This window comes from Gouania willdenowi, chromosome 13, assembly GCF_900634775.1.
Source record: "Gouania willdenowi chromosome 13, fGouWil2.1, whole genome shotgun sequence".
Lineage (NCBI taxonomy): Eukaryota > Metazoa > Chordata > Actinopteri > Blenniiformes > Gobiesocidae > Gouania > Gouania willdenowi.
In genome coordinates, this window is record NC_041056.1 from 35,099,870 (window position 1) to 35,126,217 (window position 26,348).

General features: G+C 35.9%; 1 protein-coding gene across 1 annotated transcript in view; it reads left to right on the top strand.

Annotated features, from left to right (window-relative positions):
- Positions 1–3,976: 3,976 nt before the first annotated feature.
- The window catches only part of crk (v-crk avian sarcoma virus CT10 oncogene homolog), a 29,191-nt gene continuing 6,819 nt past the window's right edge, over positions 3,977–26,348 (top strand). The window contains exons 1-2 of the mRNA XM_028464433.1: positions 3,977–4,512; positions 14,130–14,719. Of these exons, the coding sequence (XP_028320234.1) occupies positions 4,293–4,512; positions 14,130–14,719 (810 nt within the window). The 5' untranslated portion in view covers positions 3,977–4,292. The remainder of the gene's footprint in view (positions 4,513–14,129; positions 14,720–26,348) is intronic.

Genomic DNA, 26,348 nt, shown 5'->3' on the forward strand with positions numbered 1-26,348 from the left:
GCTAGCTAATGCTAATATTAGGTTAATGCTAAGCTAATGTTAGGTTAATGGTAGCAAATGTTAATGTTAGCTAATGCTAGTTTGTGCTAATGCTAGCTAGTATTAATGGTAGCTTATACCAATGTTAGGCTAATGCTAACTAATGATGACGGTAGTTTAATGCTAGGCTAATGCTAGGTTAATGCTAATGCTATGTTCAATGACACGGGCCAGCACCTGCATCCTCACTTGCATTTTCTTGAGGAAATGCAAATATTCTAGTTACATATCAATTCCCTCTTTGTTAAAACAAGCATTTTTAACACAAATATTTATGAATTAATGAATTACTAGAGAGAGACCAACACCAGACACCAAAGACCCACACTTACTAACACAAATCTATTTCCAGTATCTGCAGTCCAATTTTCTATTTTATTCTATAATTCCAACAACCCTTTACAGTCAACCGTTGTCTTCCCGACACGTATGTCAGAAAAACAGTAAAAACCTGAAAAGACCAAGAAGCCAAAACAACCTCCGGACACTAAGCAGGGTGCCCAAAAGACTTCCTGTAGCCATGATTTGTCCAATCAAGATAAACTAAACCATGACTACATTATCATTTCCAAAATGTGCTGCAAAGCATGTCATTTTAGGTTTTGAACACCTCCTCTGTTGTATCATATATACTGGTATGTTTTTGCTGACACCTAGTGGCCTTTATTATACACTGCAACTATTGTGACCTATCAGACAGGCCACGTGTGTGTGTGTGGTGTGTGTGTGTGTGTGTGTGTGTGTGTGTGTGTGTGTGTGTGTGTGTGTGTGTGGTAATAACAATGATGTTGATATTAATGATAATAAAACTATATTATCATTAGTCAGATTGTGAACAAAGACCCTAAAATCCACTGCTTCTGCTCCCATAGATTAATGAGGGTGTCAAACACATTTCAGTTAAAGGGCCAAATACCGACCAGTTGATCCTAAATTGGCCCCAGAATTTACACAGAAAAAATGTGTAATTACAATATTATGTGCCCTAGTTTGGACTTCAAGGTACAAATAATAAATAAAGTATGTAAGGCACTGATAATATCCAAACAATAGGTGACAGACATTGGTCCCTGCAGGATGTTTGCTTGATTTTGAGTAGGAAAAAATAAAAAATTATGTTTGGGAAATTTTTGTGGAATAATTGGAGAAAATTTGCTGGAATTTGAGAAAAATTCAGAGTTTGGGATTAAAAATCTCACAACTGAGTTTTGCAAATATTGTGGAGTTTCATTGAATTTGTGTATTTGGGGGACTGAGATATCAACAACTTTGTATAATTTACATGTGATTCATGCTTCCGCTGTCATTTCTACTTTCTCCTGCAGGCTGACGGCCTTGAGTCTCTGCCTTAGGGTAAGGCAGGGTTTTTCTGTCATTGCTCGATCTCGTGAGATCTTGGGAACTAAGCAGGTCTGAGCCTGGATAGTAGTTGGATGGAGACCACTGAGAATTCCAGGTACCACAGTGGGGGCCAGTCACCCCAGTGGTATCTATCATTGTGTCCTTGGGCAAGGCATTTCACCCACATTACCTAGTATGAATGTAGTGTGTGAGCAAGTGTTGGTGGTGGTCGGAGGGGCCAATAGCGCACTATGGCATCCTCGCTTCCATCAGTCTGCCCCAGGGCAGCTGTGGCTACAATAGTAGCTTTCCATCACTAAGTGTGGAGTGAAAGAATAATTCTGTAAAGCGCTTTGAGTGTCTATGATAAAGTGCTTTTATAAAATCCAATGCATTATTATTATTATTATTGAACCTTGGGGTCGTGACCCCATGTCAGGTATCTTGGAAATAAAAAGGGATTTGTGTGAAATTTAAAGCATAACAAAACATACAAAATTAAAACTAAATGTGTATTTTATTTAAATGTGTGTATTCATTTATTATTATTTTGCACAGTTCAATGATTTTTATTTGTCATTATGTGCATGAACATGTACATAATGAAATAACGTCCCCAAGTTCCCCTTTAAGCCCTTAAAGAATAGAATAAAACAATAATACTATAAAAGAATAAAAATAGAAAAACTAATTAAAAAAAAAACAAAAAAACACCAGTAATATAAACAGAATATATTAAAAAATAATACAGATATACAATGATAAACAAAACAATAGTGACAATAATATCACAGAAATAGATGTACAGGGCAGGAAGGGGCAGAAAGCTCAAATAGCTCAAATAATTATTGTTCTTTTTCAAATTAAATTAATTCTCTAGCAAGTGTATTCAAAACTTTCACTTTCTCAAATATAAATCCAGTTCAAATAAAAAGCAGTATAAAAACATCTGAGTTGGTGCATATTGCCACTTTGTATTTGTAACACAGTATAACAAAGATGATCAAAAAATGAAGTCTCTGAGGTCGTCAAAAATGTGTGATATAAAAATGAAGTCACGACAAGAAAAAGGTTGGAAACCGCTGGGGTCAGGGGTCAAAGTACAAAGAAGAACCTCACTACAAGTTTCCCAGAAAAAAAAACTTACCAATAATTATTTTAAATTTCAGTCTTACTAATTAATCTGATGAACCTTCCTAAATTTGAGACAAAGTGGAAAAAACAAGTGGGCAATGGGACATTGATTTTTTTGTAGATGTCGCTGGAACAGTGTTTCTCAAATGGGGGTACGTGTATCCCTAGGGGTATTCGATGGCACAACAAAGGGATACTTGAGAGTGAGAGAAAGAGGAAGAGAGAGAGAATGTAGAAAATTACAAACAAAAACATTAAAAATATGTGGTTTTATAATGTTTATTTTTGGTTACAAATAATAATACTAAAATTACCAGCAACACACAAAATGACAACAAAGACACACTAAATGAGAGAAAAATACACAAGAACACTACACAATACACACAAAGAGCAGATAAACATAAAACACAACATAAGAAACAACCATACAAAAACTAAAAACACACACATTGAGAGAATAATTTAAATAATACCAACAACACACAAAAACACACAAAATAAGAGAATAATATACTGAATAATAATAAGAACACACAACAACAAAATACACAAAATGACCCCAAAAACATACAAAATGACACAGAAAACGATGGTTAGAAGTGAAAATACAAAGGTCAGTCTTGATCCCACACCAGGTGGGAGATGACCGTAAATCAGTGTTTCTTTTTTTTTTTTTTTTTTGAGAAATCAGTGTTTCTCAAATGGGGGTACGTGTACTTCTAGGGTTACATGACGGCACTTGAGAGAGAGAGAGAGAGAGAGAGAGAGAGAGAGAGAGAGAGTTTTTCAACCTTGGGGTCAGGGCTCCATGTGGGGTCACTTGAAGAAAAAAAAAAAATAAAAACAAAGAAAAAAATAAATAAATAAAAAATTATATATATATATATTTATATATCTCAAACATGATCAAAACCTAATTCTAAAAAAAAAAATGTCTTTGGGGTCGCCAGAAATTCTTGATATCAAAAAAGGTTGGGAACCACTGCACTAAATACTGTTTAATTCCACTTATTTACAAAATGAAATTATTTAAAGTGAGTTTTATTACTTGTTCATTCCATCACTATGACCATAGTTGTTTTCAAATAGTTTTCTGAGCAAAATGTTGTAGTCGGGCAAATGGGGTACTTGGATTCAGAGTACTTGAGCCAAAAAAGTTTGAGAACCAGTGCCGTAAATGATAAAAACTATATAAATAAATCACTAAATCAGTGTTTCGTTCCGCTTATTTACTCTATAGTTTTGTTTTTTTTTTAACATAATTCTGAGCTAATTGTGTTATTCGAACAAAGGGGGTACTTGCATTTAAAAGTTAGAGAAAGGGGGTACTTAAATCTAAAGAGTTTGAGAACCACTGTTCTAGAATACGTTATTTCATCTTTGTTACAAATCCAATCTGTTTCTTTCATAAACGTAATGCACATGCGTGTGCCCTTCGTCCTGCTAACGTCATTTCCGGTGGTGGGGTCTTTTTTGTTTTCCCGCATCCGCCATTTCAGTTTTTTGAAGTTAGTTGTCATCGCTGGTGGGCTTGTCGGTGCGTTGGTGGAGTCTAAAGGCAGGTGAGCTCAGGTCAGAGCTGCTTTCTGAGCTAAAACACCACCACAGTCCTCTGTGTACCGCGGCTCAGGGCCAGGGTTCGCCTATTGATGTCCCCGTTCACACACCGAGCTCTCGGCGCTAAAGTTTTTGTATGAGTTGAAGGCTCCTCTCGTGGATAACGGGAGGGAGAGCAGTGAAGGCCCCGGTGAAGCCTCGGCTTTGGAGTGCTTATCATGGCCGGAAATTTTGACGCGGAGGACCGCAGCAGCTGGTACTGGGGTCGGCTGAGCAGGCAGGAGGCGGTGTCCCTGCTGCAGGGGCAGCGGCACGGAGTGTTCCTGGTCCGGGACTCCATCACCAGCCCCGGGGACTACGTGCTGTCTGTGTCAGAGAACTCTAAAGTGTCGCATTACATCATTAACAGCATCAGCAACAACCGACAATCTGGACCAGGTAAGACACACGCTGATGATGATGATGATGATGACCATTGTGCCATAAACAAGAAATAGTGCAGCCCACTGCTAGCCTCGCACTGGAGTTTCTCAACTTTTTAAATCTCTCTTGTACATATTTAGTAACTTTTTAACCTTTTATTAATTTAAGTATTTGAATGTGTGTGTGTCTGTGTGTGTGTGGCACACTTTATGCTACTGAGCACTTGAAGTTCCTCTTCTGGGGATGAATAAAGTGTCTATCTATCTATATATCCGTGGCTTTTTATGATATAAGTTGTAGGGCTGGGCGACATGGATCGAAACTCATATTTTGATATTTTTTTCCAAAACAAAAAAGCAATATACGATATAAATCTCGATAATTGAATTTCAAATAAAGTCTGACCAGAAAATTGCACAAAATGTGGCAATTTTGGCTCTTTCTCCTGGAAGAGACAGCATGTGTGAGTGAGGCTGGTTTAGATGGTCTGGGTTGGGACACAGCAATCTATTAAACTGTGCTTTCCATGCTGTTCTGAGAAGTAGCGAAAGCAGCAACTCTTAAAACAAGTATTTTTAAAACAAAACAAGCTATAATATATACAGTATATCAATATAGGCAGTTTTGTAATTTCTATAATACTAAAGCAGAAATCTTGATATATTGGCCAGCTCTAATAAGCAGTAACTTAGAATGTAGTTCATTTAAACTCGTTTTTTCTAATACTGGCTTTTTCGTTGGCTGGGTATGAATTCCATGGTCCACATGTAACTTATTTTTAAGGAAATCAGTTACAAAAGGTTTGATAAATGTTTCCACATACCCACAGAGCTATGGAATGGGTTTAGTGGGAAACTCCGGCTCATTCCTTCATCACTCATCACAGATTCATTGAACTTTGGCACAGTCGAAGTGTGTGTGTAACCCTCTCATCAAAGGACTTTGGTGTACGGGCAGAAGATTACACAACAACGAATGACTTTAAAACAGGGTAACCTCTCATCACCCTCTGAGAATGTGCTCAAAATGCTGCCAATGTGGTCAGCTTTTTACACATTTGAAATAAATGCCGTCTGTCTTTGAATCTTGTCGTATTCAAAGATTCAAAGTGAAACATTTCCCTGTACAATTAAATTATAGTAATATTGATAATAATTAAGAAGTAATTAAAATATATATGTACATGCAGTAACTGTTAAGGATGTAACGATTCACTCAACTCCCAATACGATTCACGATACTGGGTTCACAATATGATTCTCTCACAATTTATTTTACATAATGGGACTGTAGACAAATGATGACTGAAAAATATTCCTTTTTTGGGGGGGGGGGGACTAGAAAATACTGTACTATTTTCCTTTTATTTTTCATTGTCAAAAGAATCCCTTGATAAACTATTCAAATACAGTTTACCTAAAAATAAATCCTGAATGAAATAAAGTAATAATACAAATGCCTATTAATTTAAATTCTGGTTCTATAGTAAACAATGCAAAACTGCATAATATTTCTTTTTGTTTTTAAAAGTGCAACTGAAAATGTATTTTGTGCCTTAACAATTGGACTTAAAAAAAAAAAAAACAGTCATTGTACTGTATTTACATCAGATATTTGTTTGGACCAGCAGAGAGCACTGGTAACCCAGTGGTCGGTTGGCATGCAGTTATTCTAGCAGTGAAGAAGAGATGCTATGCTAGCAGACAGAGCTAATAGAAAAATGTGAATTTTACAGATATTCACGTAATATTACAGATATTCTTTCGGTGCGAAAGGGGTAAGGAATCATTTATGAACATGTTTAAGAGTAGTGGGCGATCGCGCCCGCGGCCTACGCTTCTGTACAAGAGACAGATAAATAGATAGCACCCTCTGCTGTTTAAAAAAAGTACTGCGATTTAGTGCTGGGCGATATATCGAATATACTCGATATATCGCAGCTTGTAGTCTGTGCGGTGTTGAAAATGACCATACCGTTAAACTCGCGGACTTTTTTTTTTTTTTTTTTTTTTTTTTTTTTTATAAATATCTTAGTGGCATTATGCACAAAAGGTGCACTTAAATTTAGTGTTGTTTTGAAATGTCATCTTAATGACAACATGCACAAAAGGGCACTATTTGTTTTTAAAATATTGTAGTGGCATTATGTACAAAAAGTGCACTTTAATTTTGTGTTTTGAAATGCCATGTGAGTTGCATCCTGCACTAATGTCTTGTTTTGAAATGTCTCTGTGACAATTTTGCACAGAACGTGCACTTTCTGTTGACAATTTTATGTTTGAGCCACTCACGGTTTAATAAATACAGTTATGTCAACTTTGACTTAGTTGTGATATCCCCTTTTTTGCATGAAAGTTTAAAATTGGCATATATTAATGCAGTATGATCAAGAATGTTTTAATGTAGACATATAGAATCATCATACTGGTGTGATTTTGTGCATCAAAGTGTTAATTCAAGGGTAATGCAAAATATCGAGATATATATCGTGTATCGTGACATGGCCTAAAAATATCGCGGTATTTATAAAAGGCCATATCGCCCAGCCCTACTGCGATTCAATTTTCAGAGTATCGATATCAACCGTGATACCTATGAATCGATTTTTAACTGCCTTACGATTAATCGTTACATCCCTAGTAACTGTACTTGAGTGCAAGGTAGAAAAATAAAAAATTCTGATATAAAGTGTATTGTGCCATGGGAATATTTGAAGGACAATTGATGCACATTCTCTCAAAAATCAAAAAATATTGTTATGTAACCATAAAGTTTGTACAAGTAGAGAATATGAATGTCTTATTGTGGAAACCACTCATTTTTTAATTAGATCACAGATGATGTTAGCGGTAGTAAATAAACGGGCGCCATCTTAAAATGGGGAAAAACAACGCACCCGCCTCCTGTTTCTCCTATGACAAAAACGTCTTTATTTCAATACAGGATTGATTTATATCCCAGTATGGCATACAACGATCAAGAAACAAAACCAGTAGAGGACAGGGGACAATGTAAGGCTAAGTTATCAGTGCTAGTAATAACCTAGTGTCAATACAAAGTTCCAGCCAACACAAGATTAACAATCCAAAGCATTGGCCCAATTTCACCCACCCAAATCTTTACAATTACCTAATTAATGAAGCCCGTGAGTAACTAGCTCAGTAAAAATATTCACATGCCATTAGGGGTGTTGAAAAAATCGATTCGGCGATATATCGCGATATTACGTAGTGCGATTCTCGGATTGATTCGAAATGCATTCATATTGATTTTTTTTTTCACCTTTATTTAACCAGGAAAGCCTTTTCCACTGCAGGAGACACTGTAACTGCGCACAGAAGTAGGGGTGGGAACCTCTGTGTACCTCACGATACGCGATACAAAGCTTATTATAACGATTATCTCACGATATGACGATACTGCGATTATCGATTTATTTGTGAGAAATCAATCTACGATAATTTATGACATAACAAAAAAAGATTAAGCGAAAAAATACAATTTTATTTTATATCTCTGAAAGACAATAAATTGAAAAAGTGTCCAATGAACAGTGACACTATTTTAGTGCAATATTTCTGTAAATAAGTGTCAACATACCAATGTAAACGAATAAATATCTTCAATGGTGCTTTCTGTGAACGAAAAATAGGGTCTTTCTTACCAGTGACACCATTATAGTGCAATATTCCCGTAAACAATATATTGGTTACTTCAAGAAACGGTGGCAAAATTCCTGTGAAGACGTACCTGCACATTTTAGTGAAAAAGCAGAAAAGGATTTGAAAAAAAAAAAAAATCGTTACTTAGCGTGAGCATATTTATAATCGATAGTGCGAAAAAATATTGCGATATATCACCGTATCGAGATATCGTCACACTCCAACTATATATCAGTCAACCTCTACTCTTTGGCATGGTGAAATACTTTTTGTTACAACGGGAGTCAATATGTTGTTAACGTTGTTTTACCCTCAAACAAATATGGCGACTGGCTTTGCTAGGCAGAAACATCACAACTTACTGACTTCCCGGATAGAAGCATATTGGAGGACATTTTCACTCTCAACTCCCAGTCTTTCTCAGAGGTGTCTGATGATCACTTTGATGTGTCCAGTGCTTGGACACAGTTTGGTCCATGACTTCTGCTTAATAATTGGAATTAATAACAGTACTTTTACTCAATAAAATACTATATTTTCTTGTAATTTATTGAAACAGAATTATTTTGATGCTATAGAGCCTATTTTATTACACTTCTGACTAGGGATGTAACAATTCACTCATCTCCCGATACGATTCGATTCACGATACTGGGTTCACGATACAATTCGATTCACGATACTGGGTTCACGATACGATTCTCTCACGATTTATTTTACAAAATGACTGTAGGCAAATAATGACTGAAAAATATTGCTTTATTTTTTTTGGGAAAAAAACTAGAAAATACTGTACTATTTTCCTTTTATTTATCATACGATTAATCGTTACATCCCTACTTCTTACAATAGGAGACAATAATCATCTACATTACTCTTTAAGTAATCACATTAAAGTTGCATGTTTTTTTTTTAATTCCACTTTAAATTCCACTAATTTTTTTGAATTTGTAGATTAACCTTTGGAAATCAATGCTCTAGACAGTGAGGGGTTTAGGAGAGTCCGCTGTTCCACAAATGAAAAAGCATATGGAATCTACCTATAAAAGCAAGGGAGGTCTGTGTGTGCGTGTGTGTGGAGCAAATATCTCCTCGACGCGGTGCGAGTTTGACCTGAAACTTGGTCAATGGTTTCCAAATACCCCAAGTGTGTGTATCTGTTATTTTGGAGTAATTTGGTCATTTCAAAATGTTTATTTTCATTTTATTTCACTTCTGAACAGCACCAAAATGAAACCTATTCAGCTTTTGACCTCAGGGTGTGAGGGGGCGCGAGCGCACCATCTATATCTATTTCACAGAACGGCTCACTTCCGGTACATGCAAGAGCTCCCGTGGACTTCTCTTTTCTCTTTTGAGGAAAAATACTTTTTTGCTGTTCTTTATTTGGTGATGACATTTCGAAATGTTTACTTTCATGTTAGTTTGACCTTTCGTTATTTAGACCGGACAGACCTCACCCGGAAGTTATTGACGGCAATGGCTGCTGTGTTGAAAGCTGCACATTTCTCAGCAGCGCGCGTGTGTGAGAGAACCAATGGAGATTTGTGTCCAAGGTAGAGAGTCTCTCACACACACACACACACACACACCGATCAGGTGCGCTTAACTGTCGATCACCGTCTGTGTCTACGTGTGTGTAACGGACCACCATTTAGTCTGGTTACAGTCTGTGTCACGACACCCGTCCATTGGGTGGTAGTGACTGTAGTGTTGAGTCAGATCAGTAAACGGTGCTACATAGTGAAGCCCGCCTGATGATTACTGCAGCTTCACTAACGACACACCTGCCACTACACTTAACTACTGACAATAGATAAGTTTAGTGAAAGTTAGGCAGGCACACACACACTAAACAACAAAAAATATGAAAATTACTCAAAATTCACAAAAATAAATATTTATACAAAAATTACACAAAAGACATGCATACTTCTGACGGGCACAGTACATTACAGGTAAAAAACACCAAATGAAAAAATATATAAAAATGAGTTAAAAAAAAAAACACATTCATCATGCGCATGTCTCATAGAATTATACCAGGGAAATTGCACACACTATTTTACTTTGCAATTGTAAATATACCCCTTTATAATGCTACAGAGTGTTGTTGTTATTATTATGCCCATAATTGACAACTCTTCTTAAGCTCCCACTATATGAATACATACATCCGACGGGCACTGTACTCGACTTCAAAAAACATACATTTACAGAAAAATACAACAAAACTAAATATTTATACAAAAAATACCCAAAATTACTCCTGAATCACACTACAATAGCAACAAAAACAATAATTATGCAAAAATACACATGACTCCAAAAAACATACATTGCAGAAAAATACACCATACAAAAACTATAAAAGTCATGAAGTCATGCACATGTCCCATAGAATTAAACCAGGAAAATTGCACCCACATTTTACACCTGCAAATATACCCCTTATGCTCCCACATGAATACATACTTTCGACGGGCACTGTACTAGTAATAATAATTACAATAGGGTCATTATGGCCATTCTGGCCTTTGGAGTGGGTATGCAGAGGAGGTACACGACATGATTTGACAAAAATGCAAAGAGGATACATGGAACAAAGCAGATTTAGAACCACTGCTGGTGGGTGTGTTTTTATAAAAACCAAGTGAAAACGCTGGACGCACAGTGATGCCAACTCTGCCGTGCACAGCGCACTGAAGCAGCTGGGATGAGAGGAAGCATAATTACATATTACAGGTAAGTTAACAGTTACTATACACACTTTATTATATAAAAAGCCTGAAAGAGGCAAAAGTAATAATTATTTTAAAAAAAAAGAAAGAAAAAATACAGCCGAAATCAAGCTTTATTTATTTATAATATTTGTGCGTTTTATGAAAATGCAAACCAACATAGATTAATACATGAAATAATATCACAGTGTAAATGAATCATTTACATGTTTGGAAAGGAGCAGTAAAAAGAATTACATTCTTATATTTCTGCCCCTTAATCTAATAAATACATAATTAATGACCCCACCAAGTCCACACAATTTTCACTATTCTCTAATAACCTAAAAAAAACAAATGATAATTCAAAAGTCACACCCCGAGTGGACTTTCTGAAGCATATTGGCAGAGTTTTATTGCCCTCTACATTTTTTTTTAAATTGACAAATATTTGTACAAACCTTTGAATCGTTTTGTTGAGCATTCCATAAACTTTAAGCACATTAGTCTTAAAGTAGCTACGTGGTTTTTAAAATCCAATTTCCTCCTGTGATCAACATTCTCAGACGCACTCAAATAAACTTTGAACACTCTGGCAGTGTTCTGCTTTTGGCTTTAAACATAAAAAACTAATGTTTGCACTTCAATTTTATCTTTACATTTTTTATATTCCTGATTGGATACATTTGTATGATCTCTAAAAGAACAACAACTTTGTAAATGATTCTGATTATTCTTTTTTGTAACAAAATCATTGGTCAAATATTACTAGTATATGTTACCCCACACTTCAACACAATAAGTGAAATATGGCAAAAATAATAGAACAATATGACATTCTCAAATTGTTGCAAGATGAAACATACTTAGCTTTGTTTTTAGACACCTTACTTTTTACATGTGATATATGAGCTTTCCATCCATGACAGTTGATCATCTATAACTCATTATCTTTCTCAAACTCAGTCCCATCGATAGACAAAAGCATGTACGTAGAAAACGCTGGCAACAAATACCCTCATCAGTTCAATTTATTATTTGTTGAATTAAAAATCAGAAATGATAAACAAATTCATTCACAATAATCAAAATAATACATGAAGTTTAAGCCAATTGTTTAAAAGTGATGTTACATTATATTTTTAATGAATTTTTTGAGTCTTTGTGACATTGTTGACATTAAGCACAAATCTATCTATTTACCTATCTGTCAATAATGAAAGTGATAGATATTTTGATTCTATAATGTTTCCTATTCAGAGAGTTTTCATCAAAACAGTCACTGCAGCTTTCACCTGAAATCATAAGGCAAATAATGTCAATAAGATGAAAAAAGATTAACTAAATGTAAACGATTGTATTTTTAAAGGGATAAATAATATTGTTTCAATCAGGCTTTGACTGTTTTTCATTCTACACAACTTAAACATTAGTTCAAAAAATCCTCTCGTTTTTTTGTTTACCTAATTCTTTCATTTCCTCCTAAATTTTAGATTTGTGGAACTGCAAAGCAGAGCAACAGGCAGATGCTAAACAGCTACACAACATTCCCCAAGGCAGCGATCCACCAGTGATGCCATTGTTAAACATTTGATAGTTGGCTGTTTTCTGCTACTGATATTTGTGGAAAATAAACCTTTTTAAACAATCTTTTTTAAACTGTGGACATAAAGTATACATCAATTTCAAGAAGAACCATGACGCACAAAAAGTTAAGGAGACTGTTTTAAAGATTTTGGAGAAGAACGTCAGTTAAAAAGCAAAGTTGGAATAAAAAAGAAGTCACATTCGGATGTCGTGTTGTCATTATGTGTGTGTGTGTGGTATGTGTCGGTCGTGGTCGGTGCGGTTTTAACTACAACACAAACTATAGTCAACCTTGTGGTTGTTTATTACGATTCCCATTAGCTGCAGCAGAGCTGTAGCTAATCTTTCTGGGATCCAACAGAATTGACGTACAAAAAAAAACGTAAAGCATTTAAAAATAAACAAAACAAAAACATTGTAATCTAAAGCTTCACAAGTCTGTCCTTGATTTAAACATGCATACAAATCTATATACAGTACAATAACTTACATCTTATATACGTGTACATATATATTTCATATCAGAAATTTACATCTATCTTTTATCACCACATACAATATGTATCCTTTACTGTATATACACATATATTAAATACATATCCAATCCAACTTTATTTGTTAAGCACTTTAAAACAACCACAGCTGAACAAAGTGCTGTACAGATGAAAATAAAATACATGGCAGCTTCTTAGAGATTAAAAAAAAAAACTACATTTGAAATACAAATGTACTTTATATATATATATAAAATAAATTTAAGAAGCATAAAAAATGTCAAGGAACGTTTATATACACACAGATATCTCATGTCCTATACCATCACACATTTCTATATATTACGTCCATATGTACACAAGCACTAAAGGCCTCCTGTGGAGGGGTGTACATTAGCACATGTGCTAACACACTCAAAACAATACATCTGGGTTATCAATGTAACTGTGATGTCCATATCAAATAAAGGGAATTAGATCACATGCATTCTCACCAGGTTTGGAGTCAAATATATTTACAATTGCGTTATTGATGATTATCTACAATTATTGCGTAATATGAATTGTAATTTTAAAAATCTGTTGCTGTCGTAATTGTAATTTAATTGTAATTGAGTTTAGATAATTAATATTGTAATTGTAATTGCCATGAAAATTATAATTTAACTCAAGTAACCAATAGATAGGAAATAAATTATTGCTTTTACTGTATTTTACAGCTGATTTAGGACCTGTTATCATAAGAGATGCTAACAGAAAGTTAATGCAAGAGAGGTTAACTTTTATTACGTTATTTATTTTAGGCTCAGTAATTGAGAACGTAGTTGTAATTGACTTTCTGAGGATAAACAATAATTGTAATTGTAATTGGAAAAAATGCTGGTCACTGTTTGAACATGGGTAATTGAAAACGTAATTGTAACTGAAAAATGTAGTTGACCCCATCCCTGATTTTCACACAGTTGATGCTTCCTAGATTAGCACTCATTTTGATAAGTGCTATTTTACCAATATGTTAAATGTGTTAATATTAGGGATGAGTTTGATATGTTTAGGTAATGAATTTCTTTCTATCCTACATCTATAAATAATTGTGAGGAATATAAGAGAAGGTAAATTTATTTTCAGACATGTTCCTACTAATATTCGTCTCCCTCCCGTGTCACTAGGTTTGGCTCATCCAAGGTTTCGAATTGGTGACCAGGAGTTTGATGCTCTTCCTGGTTTGCTGGAGTTCTATAAAATTCACTACTTGGACACCACCACGTTGATAGAACCCATCAACAGGTCAAAACACCCCACCTTTATGAGCGCAGGTCCTGGTGGAGGCCCCCCACCCCGCCTGGAGGATGAGTACGTCCGCGCGCTATTTGATTTCGCCGGTAACGACGAAGAGGATCTCCCATTTAGGAAGGGCGATGTGCTGCGGGTTCTGGAGAAGCCGGAGGAGCAGTGGTGGAATGCTCAGAACTCTGAGGGTCGGACGGGAATGATCCCGGTCCCTTATGTTGAGAAGTACAGACCGGCCTCTCCGAGCTCAGTGGGCGGACCTGGTGTTCCTGGGGGAACTCCGGGTGGGACGGGGACCGTTGGAAACTCTGATGCCTCAGGAGCTCAGGCTGGAGCTCCACTGCTGGGAGACCCCAGCCAGTATGCCCAGCCCACCCCCCTTCCAAACCTCCAGAATGGACCTGTGTATGCCAGGGCAATACAGAAGAGGGTTCCCAACGCCTACGACAAGACCGCCCTGTCTCTCGAGGTAACTATTGCTGTCCATGTCAACCTTCGTATTCCTTCATCATATCATTGAGCTGACGATGCAGGATTTAGGATTAATTTGTTTAAAATTAACTGTGCAACGTTAGTCGGAGTAGAAATGGGCGATATTGACCAAAAGTCATAACTCAATATTTTTTCTCAAAATGGCGATATATGATATAAATCTCTATATTTAAGTCTTTCCAGAAAGACAATTCTGGATTACATTTGCTGATTAAAAATGCCACACAGGCACATTTATTAACAAATAGCTGCATAATATGTGCCACTTTTGGCTTTTTCTCCTGTAAGGGACAGCACGTGTGAGTGAGTTCTGTAGTGTGGCTTGTTATGGGGAGGGTCAGGGTTAGTAGGACGCACTCAGAAATCCATCTAACTGAGCTTTACATGCTGTTCTGGGAAGTAAAATCAGCGACTCCTAAAACAAATATTTTTATGCAAAATAAGCCATAAAATATATATCGATACATGCAATATTGTAGTTTTTTTTTGTCGCCGAAATAGAAAACTCGATATATCTTGAATCTCGATACATTGCCCAGCCCTAAGTTGGAGGCATGATTACGTCTGTGGATAATGAGGTTGTAGATGTTTTCATGAATAGAAGTTACTTAAAAGCTGAGATATTTGGTGACTAAACTGAGATTACTGTTGATGCCTTTAACTAGGGCTGTTGCTAATCGACTATTTTCTTTGCTGTTTCCTTATCGACTAGTCAACCAGGCCAATCCCAGAACAAAATATTCTACAAGAGCAAAACCTTGTTGTTAATAATATGAAGTGCGTTTAATAACATCTGAAAACATCCTCTGCATAACCAAAGTATTAGTTATAATATTACTGAGAGAGAGATGTGCACAGTGGTAGAGACGAGCAGATGAACATCAATGTATCTCTTCAGTGAAGAATCAAAGGAAGCAAATCACACTGAAAACAAACCAATGAGCACTGGAATCAATATGTGGATTTTCACAGTTATTTAGTTTAAAGCACTGAACAATAAACAGTTCTACAGGCAGAGCAGGAAGTAGAAAAATAAAAAAGTAAAAAAAAACATTAAACTATGGACACTATACAAAAGGTAACAAATTAAACGTTCAAGTAATAAATCAGACAAAGTGTAACAAAAAAATATTTCATACGTCTTTAAAAGACAAAGCTTATAACAAATGCATTTCTTGTGATTCAAAACATTTTGTGCAACATTGTACTATTCTATAATGAAAAAATAGAACCTCAGCTGTAAAACTGGCACAATTAGCTTATTTAAAACTTTGTTTGAAATGCAATTATTCATTTTTCACAGCAGCAGTAGAACCTCAGTAACAAAAAGCAGCTAGCTTATTTGTTTTGTTAGCTTTGCTAGTTTAACCAAACCTATTCCTCTTTCACATTGAGCCAAATGCTGAGACAGACCAGTTTTTCTCCATTAGCAGAGGAGAGAGAAGTTCTCCTATTCTGAATCACATGTCCTGAGAGGGAGAACAGTCAGTCAGTCAGTCACAGGACACAGTGACAGAATCAAAACTTGAGATGGATGAATGTCCTGACTTGTAACGGCTCAACATTTGGATGGTCTCCGCTTCTTCGTCTGTGTCTGAATCAGATTATGCTTGTATGAAAATCATCTTCTTCTTTGCTGGCACATCTGATGTTTCCGGGGTCTTGCTGAGTTCTTCCTCTTTTAGTAGCTCTGTTAAAGAACTCCACACTTCACCTCGCTCAGTTTCGGGCAGGCATTTTAAATCCTTGAATTTCGGATCAAGAGTAGCTGCCATCTTGAGCCAAGAGAGATTGGCATTTTGTTTTCATTGAGACAGGTCCTCAGTTCACCGCATCATTGTCTGAAGGCTCCATGACTCTGAAGAGGTGGCACAAGACAGGCAGCACGGCTGAGCAGGAGATGTAGTGCTCCTCACCCAGTATTTCTATGACATATCTGTAAAGAGAGGGATAATGGGTTAATTCATTAGCGCATTAGTGCACTTAAAAACATCAAAATCAAATCGGGACTAAAACGGGTCTAAAAAAGCTCTAAAATTGACCTAAATGTCACTAAATTGTGTCTGAACTGAGTGTAAATAATGCCTAAACCAGAAAAACACCTCACCTAAATGTATTACAGAAGATCATCTCTCATTAAAATTAATAAATCCTAAAATTCCAGAGGGTCCTCAGTACCACCCAAAAAATACACAAGTATCACAGGTCCAGGGCACACAAATGGTTCATAAATGAATTTAAATAAGCAATAACTTGAATAACTAATAAATTTAATTTAAAAAAACATAATAAATACAATAATTACCTGCATGGTTCAAGAAGCTCTGCCAAGTTCTTCAGCTTTGCAAGCTCAGCTATGGTAAGCATGGAGATTTTGCTGTGTTGCTGTTTTGCAGCTATCGGTGCGTTATTCTGCTGGACCCTTTTGATCATCTGTAAAGTGGAGTTCCACCTAGTAGGCACGTCTTGAATGAGGGATTCTTCTTTTTGATTAAGTGCCACTTGTTATCGGATGGACTGTGCTTAAAGTGACCAACTATTTTTGGTATTTGGACAAAATTGTGTCAAAGCCACTATTATGGTCATTGGGTTTGCTCACCGTTAAAGCAAACGATTGCAGACGTCATTCATCGTCAAACAAAATGAGCTGTAACCCCCCAAATAGTTCTTGTTTCCACATGAAGTCCAATGATCTCCTGTTAAAGCGACATAAGGTGCTTTCTGCAATATTTCAAGTTTTTGAGCCCTTTTGTTGTTTTACAGAGTGTCGATTTTGGAAAGAATGTTTTTTTTTTTTTTTTAAAGGATTTTTTTGGCTCTAGTGGCCTTTATATGACAGTTGCTTGACAGGAAGGGGGTGAGAGAGAGCAGGGAATGACACGCAGGAAAGGGTCCCAGGCCGGGAATCGAACCTGGACCCGCTGCAGGTGAGGAACTACAGCCTCCGTACATGGGGCGGGCGCTCAACCCACTGAGCTACACACCGCCCCGGAAAGAATGTTTTTATCTGGCAGGCAGTTAATACGTGGTGTCCACCGTTGCAGTTTGAAGTACCTGACGCAATCAACAATATTTGTAGGGTGGCAATTTGTAGCTATCCAACAAGCAATCGCATTGGTTAATTAATCTTTTTCTAAAGCGGTCCCCCTCTCGCACCAAACCTCTCCTCCACAGTTGTTTGTTGTAGCCCGTTGGGTCTGCCTGATGCCGCCGCCGCTGAACATGAATACTTCGCTCGTAGATGGTACATTAAAGAAGAATTACTGCGATGGTAATTAAATTGGTTGACACACAAAGACAACAAAAGCTATTATAAGTTTCTGAGAATTCAAAATGTAGTATTTTGCTAAATGCTCTAGGTAATAACAAGTGCTTCCTTTAAAACAGTATAATTTCTAATTAGTTTACAAACAGGACAATCTGTTGCTCTGTTTTTATCAAAGTTGAAATGCAAAATATACAAATTATAATCAAACTGTTTAACTGTACAGATGAAGAATGATGGTTATAGCAGTTGAATTATTGCTCATAATGTGTTTTTTTTAATAAGTTTTACATTTACACATTTACCTGCAGGCCAGACTTGGTAAATTTTTGACAACTCTGATCTATTAGATCAGTGTTTCTCAAATGGGGGTACGTGTACCCCTATGGGTACACGATGGTGCTACAGTGGGTACTCGAGAGAGAGTGAGTGGAAAATTAACAAATAAAGTGTCAGTCTTGGTTCCCCCCCAGGCGTAGGATGACCGGAAATGATCAAAACTATTGATATTGATTTATTCAGGAGCCACTAAGTCAGTGTTTTTCAACCTTGGGGTTGAGAACCCATGTGGGGTCGCCTGAAATTTTTGAAAAATTGAAATAGATCTTTGAAATTTGTTATACAAAAAAATTAAACACAATCTTAAACAGCTGTATTTCTTTACTTTCACTTTGAAATATAAATCTAGTTCAACTAAAATATAAAAATATGAGCTCAAATATGATCAAAAACTAATTCTAGAAAAGAACCGATATCCAAATTGGGTTGGGAACCACTGCACCAAATACTGTTTCTTTCCACTTATTTACAATATGAGATTCTTTAAAATGTGTTTTATCACTCATTTATTCCATCATTATGATCTATAGTTGTTTTAAAATAGTTTTCTGAGCAAAATGTTGTAGTTGGACAAAGGGGGAACTTGGATTCAGAAATAAGAGAGAGGGGGTACTTCAGCCAAAAAAGTTTGAGAACCAATTATGTAATTTCTAAAAGTTTGACTTTAAAACATTCAGCCTGTAGTTGTTTTTGTCATGCTGAAAAAACACAGAATGTAAAAAACAAGCAGGAGAAAATGAATTGTGTTAGTCCCAGTCTGTATTCTGGTTTCTCATTAGAACCAATCAGAGAACTGTTGACAATCCTGAAAGCTTCCACAGGCTAATGTACGGCAGAATCAGCCAAACATGAAAGTGTCCATTAAGCTGTGCTCAGAGCTCATCGTGGTGGCTGAAGCTTTTAAAGTGTGCGGAAGCAGCAGCGACGGCTCCCATGGAGCAGCTCATTGAGGGAAGGAAATAGTTTGTGTTTGGGAACAGAACCATTTCCTCTGGTCTCTGTGAAGCCTGGGGTCCAGCTGAACATGTGTGTGTGTGTGCATCATTGTTAAGCTTTTACATACACTGAGCTGTGCTATGAGTTAGGGCTGGGCAATATATCGAGATTCAAGATATATCAAGCTTTCTATTTTGGTGATATGAAAATATGTAAATATTGCCTATATCAATAAATATATATATTATAGTTGCACGATACCCTGCAGTGCCAAATTGTAACGGTTCCTACTATACTAGAAATTCTATACCGTGGAGTACAATGTACCGGTGCCAGTTTCCGCTGCATAGTGGCTGCCTCTACTCTCCTCCTGGCTTCTCAATGCACAGTCTAAGCTCATTGCAATGCTCCTCACTTGAAAACAATCCAACATGGCAACCAAACTCCACAGCTGCTGAGTGATTGGCTGTTTGCCTGTTACTGGTGACGTCCGGGGATATGATAGGCTGTTTCCTCACGCTGGGTCAACCCGTCTGTTAGCTTAGTGGCTGTTGGTGTGTTTCTGCTGGCAGAACGAACTCCATGATGACAGCTCCACTTCAACAGAAACGACAAGCTAAAGTTCTGTCTCGCCTGGACGCGTGCACGGCTTACAGTCACTTACTGGCCCGAGCGGCGAGTCTGCCGTGGTGGCATCGTTGTCAGTGGCATCACTAATTTTGCTCAAAGATTCAAACTTCAAAAGTCCCATTTGGAACTATTTTGGCTTTAAACGAGGCAGAGACGGTAAAACAATAGGAGATCCACTGTGCAGGTGCTGTCACCAGCTATAGGAGCCAAAGGAGGGAACACTTTATTTGTTTTTCTGCACAGACTCAGAACGATTTTTTTTTTAAAAATTTTTTACAGAGACATTAACAATGTTCAAACAATATTTACAAATTATATTCATACAAAGGAGGGAAAACATCCAATCTCATGAAGCACCAGTGATGTCACCCAAAAAATACATACAAATTTAGTTTTCTCAGGGAATCAGTTCCTGTTTATTGTATTTTATCCTCGATGGTTTATTATGTTGGAGAAGAAGAATTATTGTCAAATAGTTTTTTTTTTTTGTTTTTTTAAAGACAATGGATTTGTTATCCTAAATTGATTATTTATATTATTTAAACATAAGTTAATTTGCAAAGTAAATTGAATGATCATTTTTTTAAATTTCAACCACATAAATTCTAACTTCATTTATTAGTTTTTTTATTGCTTAAATGATTTTGTTCATGTACTATTATCATGTATCAAAGAACACTTTAAGTAATTAATAAGTATTTCTAACTTGTACAAATACATTGCAGTTCATAAAAATAATAATAATTTGAAAAAAGGCTTCAGTATCGCGATATTACCCGGAACCGTGATACTTTGTCTGGTACAGTATCGTGATTACTCATTTTGGTATCGTGACAACTCTAATATATATATACATATACAGTGATGTTGCTAGGTACGCATTCTGCATCCCTGACACACACAAATCTAAAAGGATGCAGTAAATCCACTATCCATGTGTCCCAGGGAAGGACCTCATTTTTCCCATGAAAAACGACACATTGTGACCAACAACTTTTGTTTAAAAGCGGACCTCTTTACGCATGAACTGAGCGCAGACATGATCCCATTGAGTACATGCTAATTTAGCCAACTAGCTAGTTAACATAGAATTCATTTCAAAATGTTTCCTGGGACCGCTTATTAAGTGCACCGCCCTCCTCCCTGAAAGCTTCGTCCGTGCTTTGTGTAGCGCAGCGGTGCTCCGTGAAAACGTGATCAGCTTTAATCAGTGTTCGAACTGTTGTGTCTGGTTAACTAAGAATAACTCAGTGCGTGTTGTTCTTTTTATTCCAGCTTTTTGTCCCTGCCTCATAGGTAGACATTCACAGTCAGTAAGCTACCTCAAGTTAAACGTTTCAGTGGGAACTTCCGGTTTACAAAATAAAAGTCCGTTGGAGCAACGTTATTAGAATGTTACATCCTAACAACATCTCATCAGAGCTACAGAAGATAGGATCATTTAAATCCAGGTTAATTTAAACTAAGTTGATCAAAACCTAATCATTAAACCTGATCAGATTCAGTAAACCATTGATCCCTGAGAGGAAATGGGTGACAATAATGCTGTTCTCATACATCTTTATATGACATATAAATAATTAAAAAGGAGCAGTCAGAATAATCCATGTCACTACAATTTATATCTACCTTTTAATTGTATCTTACTTTATTTTTGACATAAATTTGTGTTTAATTATGAGTTTTTTATGTATTAGTATTTATTTTGTTTCCTCACAGGAGTTAAAAACTAACATTTTCTTTAAAAAATGATGAATATTTCTAATTAAAAAAAAAAAGTAATTTAAAAAAATAAAGTGGAAAACACGTAATTTGGGGAAAAATAAAATGGAATTTGGGAAAAAATAAAACGGAAATTCAAAGATGCAAACTTCTTTGTAGTAAGCAGTTATGTTGCTAGGTACGATACATTGTGAACATCAACTTATGTTTAAAATCACAGTAATTTATTTTTGTACAACAGACACCATTTTCTTTTCATTTGAATTGTATTTGTTTAATTTCGGATACATTTTGAACATACATGAATATATCTGCTAATTATAGACATATTCCACCATTAAAAGTGTTTAACACTACAATTTAAGAAATAGAAGAGAATAAGAAATAGAAAGAAATATTTTTTATTGGTGACCCATTGAATTTCCCAGAGACCCACTCAAATCACCACCTGTGGGTCCCGGGGACTCACTACATTTAAAACCTATGAACATCACTGTAGTGTTGTGTTCAAGACCGCACTATCCAAGACCAAGACTTGCCCGAGACCAGCATGCACCGAGACCAAGACAAGACCAAGACTTTCGGGAGCCGAGACCGAGTCAAGACCAAGACCGAGACAAACCGAGACCAAGACCAAGACCAAGACCATAAACATTTTTTTTTTTCAATTTAAAAAAATAAATAAATAAATAAAATTATGGCAAGGTTCAACAGTTAAATAACATCTCTCTTTAATTTTAGTTTATTTTAAATACATTTGACGGACAAAAAAAAAGGTGCCTGCAAAAAATTAACTAAAATATTAAAACTACTACTGCTACTGATAAATTCACAATTATTCTACATATTTGAAAACAAGATTTTTATGTCAGCTGAATGTACAGCAAGTGTTTAAAAGCATTTCTGCCAAGAAATAATGATTCTTTATTCTGATTCTTTCAGTTGTTCAGGTTTAACAGGTCACAGATTTCACAAGATAAGATTTTAGTTTGAAAAAGCCTTTACACAGGTTATTTTTATTAATTCACTTAGTTGATATAGTTTAATTTGGTTGCTGTAATATAACTGGATATTCAATTCACAAAGATTTCCAACTGTAACTGTAAAAGTGAAACTTTCTGAAATAAAACTACAAACAAGTTGTCAGCAGTGTAAAAAACATAGAGCTACAGGTAGATGTGAAACTAAATAAAACAAACTCAAACCCTGAAAAAGTCATGTAACAAATTAATCAATAGTTATTATATATATATATATAATTATTATTATTATTCTGGATACAGTGGAAACAGAAACTATAAAAAATAATTATATTTTGAACCTGTTTATATTGTGGGGAACATATTATATACATACATGTAATTGGAGTCTAAAGTCACAAAAAAAACACCACTTTAAAAATATTTAATATTATTTGAGTGCAACTCTGCGGCGATGACGCGCTGGTGACGACATAAACCAAGATGGCGGCGGCCCGGACTACAGCCGACATTATGTAATAAAGCCTTAAAAGACATGGATATAATGAAAAGAGTGGATGGACAGATGCATAAACATGCAGACTTTCACACGGACACACACGGACTTATTAAACACACACGAACTTATTAAACACACACGGACTTATTAAACACACACGGACCTCAGTAAACACGGTAAACGGAACAGGCTTCACCGCTCGGCTGGCACTAGGACCCAGAGGCAGAGTAAGTGCGTCCCCTATCCAGCATTCATAGGCTGTAATATCATCAGTTTATCATTTTACCAGTTATTAGAGCTACCGTCTTTACCAGGGAGATAATATTTATTACTGGTGATTGTTTTCAGGAGTTTTACTGGGATTTTTACCGGTGATTAGTTCATTTCTCCCTTGCGCTCCGCGGTCCAAACTGACACCGGAGCCACACAGTATGAATGTGTCACACACGTCACTCAGTCACAATAAGGAAGGTTGTGGTCATTATACGGGGTGGATTAAATAATGAATAAAGGATTGTTTTATCCCGTTCTTCTCCGTGTTATTATCACATTATAAAAATGTTTAAAAATAGCAGGAATTAGTGCTGGTCTCGAACGGTCTTGACGGAAAATCCCGAGTCCGGGCAGCCCGAGTCCAAGACAAGACCGAGTCAAAATGCTTCAGAGTCCGAGACAAGACCAAGACCTTTAAAATTTGGTCTCGAGACCGGTCTCGAGACCAAGACCGGTCTTGACCACCACAACACTACATCACTGTATATATATATATATATGTATATATACATATATATACATATATATATATATACTGCTTTTGTGTATTTTGTGTTCTTATGTATTTTTATTCTTCTTTTGTGTATTTTTTTGGTAATTTTTTTATTTGTCTTTCTAAGTCGTTTTGTGTATATTTTGTACTGTATGTTCTTGGATTTCTGTTGTCCCATTTTGTGTTTTTTCTCCTTTTGTGTCTTTTGTTATCCTTTTGTTCATTTTTTTTTTTTTATGTTTTTCTGTTGTCCCATTGTGTGTTTTTTCTCATTTTGTGTATTGTTGTTGTTCTTTTGTGTATTTTTCTGTTTTTGATTATATTTTGTTTTTTTCTGCATTGTTCTTTTATGTATTTTTGTTGTCCCCTTGTGTATGTGTTCTCCTTTTGTGTATTTTGTTGTCCTGTTATGTGTTTGTGTTGTTCCTTTTGTGTATTTATTTATCTGTTAATTTGTGTTTTTGTCATAATTTTGTGTGTTTTTTGCAGTCATTTTTGGGGGCCACTAGTTTCCCCTGTTTGTGATACTTGCACATGTTTTTTTTTTTTTACTCAACAATCCTAAAGCTCTGTGATGTTCTTTTATCCTGTGTCACTTTTTGCATCAGCAAATTTAATCCTGAATTGTTTTTCTGGTCAGACTTTATTTAAATTCAAATTATCAAAATTATGAAGATTCATGTCATATATCGTCATTTTGAGAAGAAATATCGAAATATGAATTTTGGTCTTTGCTCTGTGTGGGACGGCCTATAAGGGTTAGTTTGGACCACTTCTACCTGTTGTAGACTTTACACACCCTGACCTTGTGTGGCGATGTGGACTCAGTGAGTCTTCATAACGTCAGCGTTTGGTTAATAATTAGCTTTGACTTCCTTTTGTCTGAAAACCTACTGGTTGTAAAAAGTTTTTCTATTGAAAGAACTGAATATTACTAAAATAAAGGTATTATGGCCCTCGTACAGAAACCATGTAATACAAATATTTGGAGTTAAATATGATTATAAAACAATAACTAAACATTAAAACTTAATAACTACTTTAGAAAATGTCTACTAAATGTTTGTCTCACTCAAATTTCCCCCACAATGTTGTAGGAATGTGAATCTTTGGGTGTCTCACGATTCGATTCTGACTTAGGGTCACGATTTGTTTCAAAATCGATTCTCGATTCCAAAAATTGATACAATGCATAGTGTATTACGTCGAATTATGGCATCAAAACAATAGTTTGTATAACATAATTTTGAATAAACTGTTTCCGATGATGTTTAATCACACAAAGGCAAACTTAAGACAAAAGGTAACATTTATTCATGCTAAGCAAATAAAAACATATTTACTGTACTAGAAATAACTTAAATATATAAAATAAATAAAATGGCCTAAATAAAAGCTTAGGCCAGCTGCCCCTTTCTTCCAGAAGTAGGTCTCAACTCTCAGTGACTACAAGAATAAATTCATGGTATACAGAAAAAGTGGCATAAGAAAAGGAGTGGAGGGGGCCTGGGGGGGAGGTGGGTACCGTGGCCCCCTCATGTCTGCTGGGTTGGGCCCCTCAGCCTCTTATTTTGTTATGAATATAAATGTTTCCTCTCTTCATCCCATTGTTCTCTGGGTGTATGCTGTCGGGTTGTCTTGTATGTTGACAGTGATTTTTTTTTTTTTTTTAATCGTTTTTTGAAGTTTATGAATTGATTCAGAATCATGGATTATGAGAATCGATTTTTCCCCCTCCCTACTATGTTGTAAGGGCTGTTAATAAATAGGGCCTTATCTATCTAGCTTTAGTTTCATCTGTTGGTTTAGGCTCTAAGTGAAATAGTGGATCTGTCTATTTGTTGTCATATGTGACAAGATTTTTTAAAGAAAAGCTGAAGTCAGGATTGAATACTTTCAGTTTTACCCTTCACCTTCAGTGAACAAACCGTCTCTAGTAGAGGTGGGCGATATATCGAGTTTCAAGATATATCAAGTTTTCTATTTTGGGGATATAAAAAAATTCCAATAACACCTATTAACCTATTAACATCAATTCATGTAATTTTAAAACCTTATTTTGTCTTAAAATAATTGTTTTAGAACAGTGTAAAAAGCACATTTTGATGGATTGCTGAGTGCGTCCTAACCAAGACCTTCCCCTAAACAAGCCACACTACAGAACACATGCTGTCCATTAGAGAAGAAAAAGACTGAAGTGGTACATATTGTGCAGTTGTTAGTAAATGTGCCTGTGTGACATTTGGATCATCAAATTTAACCCAGAATCATCTTTCTGATCAGACTTCATTTGAAATAGAATTATCAAGATTTATATTGTATATCGTTTTTTTGAGAAAAACGGCATATCTGAAGATCTGTGAAGGTAATCAACCAGCTTATCTCACTTTTGTCCTCCCACATACTAAACATGTATGGGTTTATCAAGGTCTCCAGCAGGACTATAGGAACAAAGCAAAGGTTACAGAA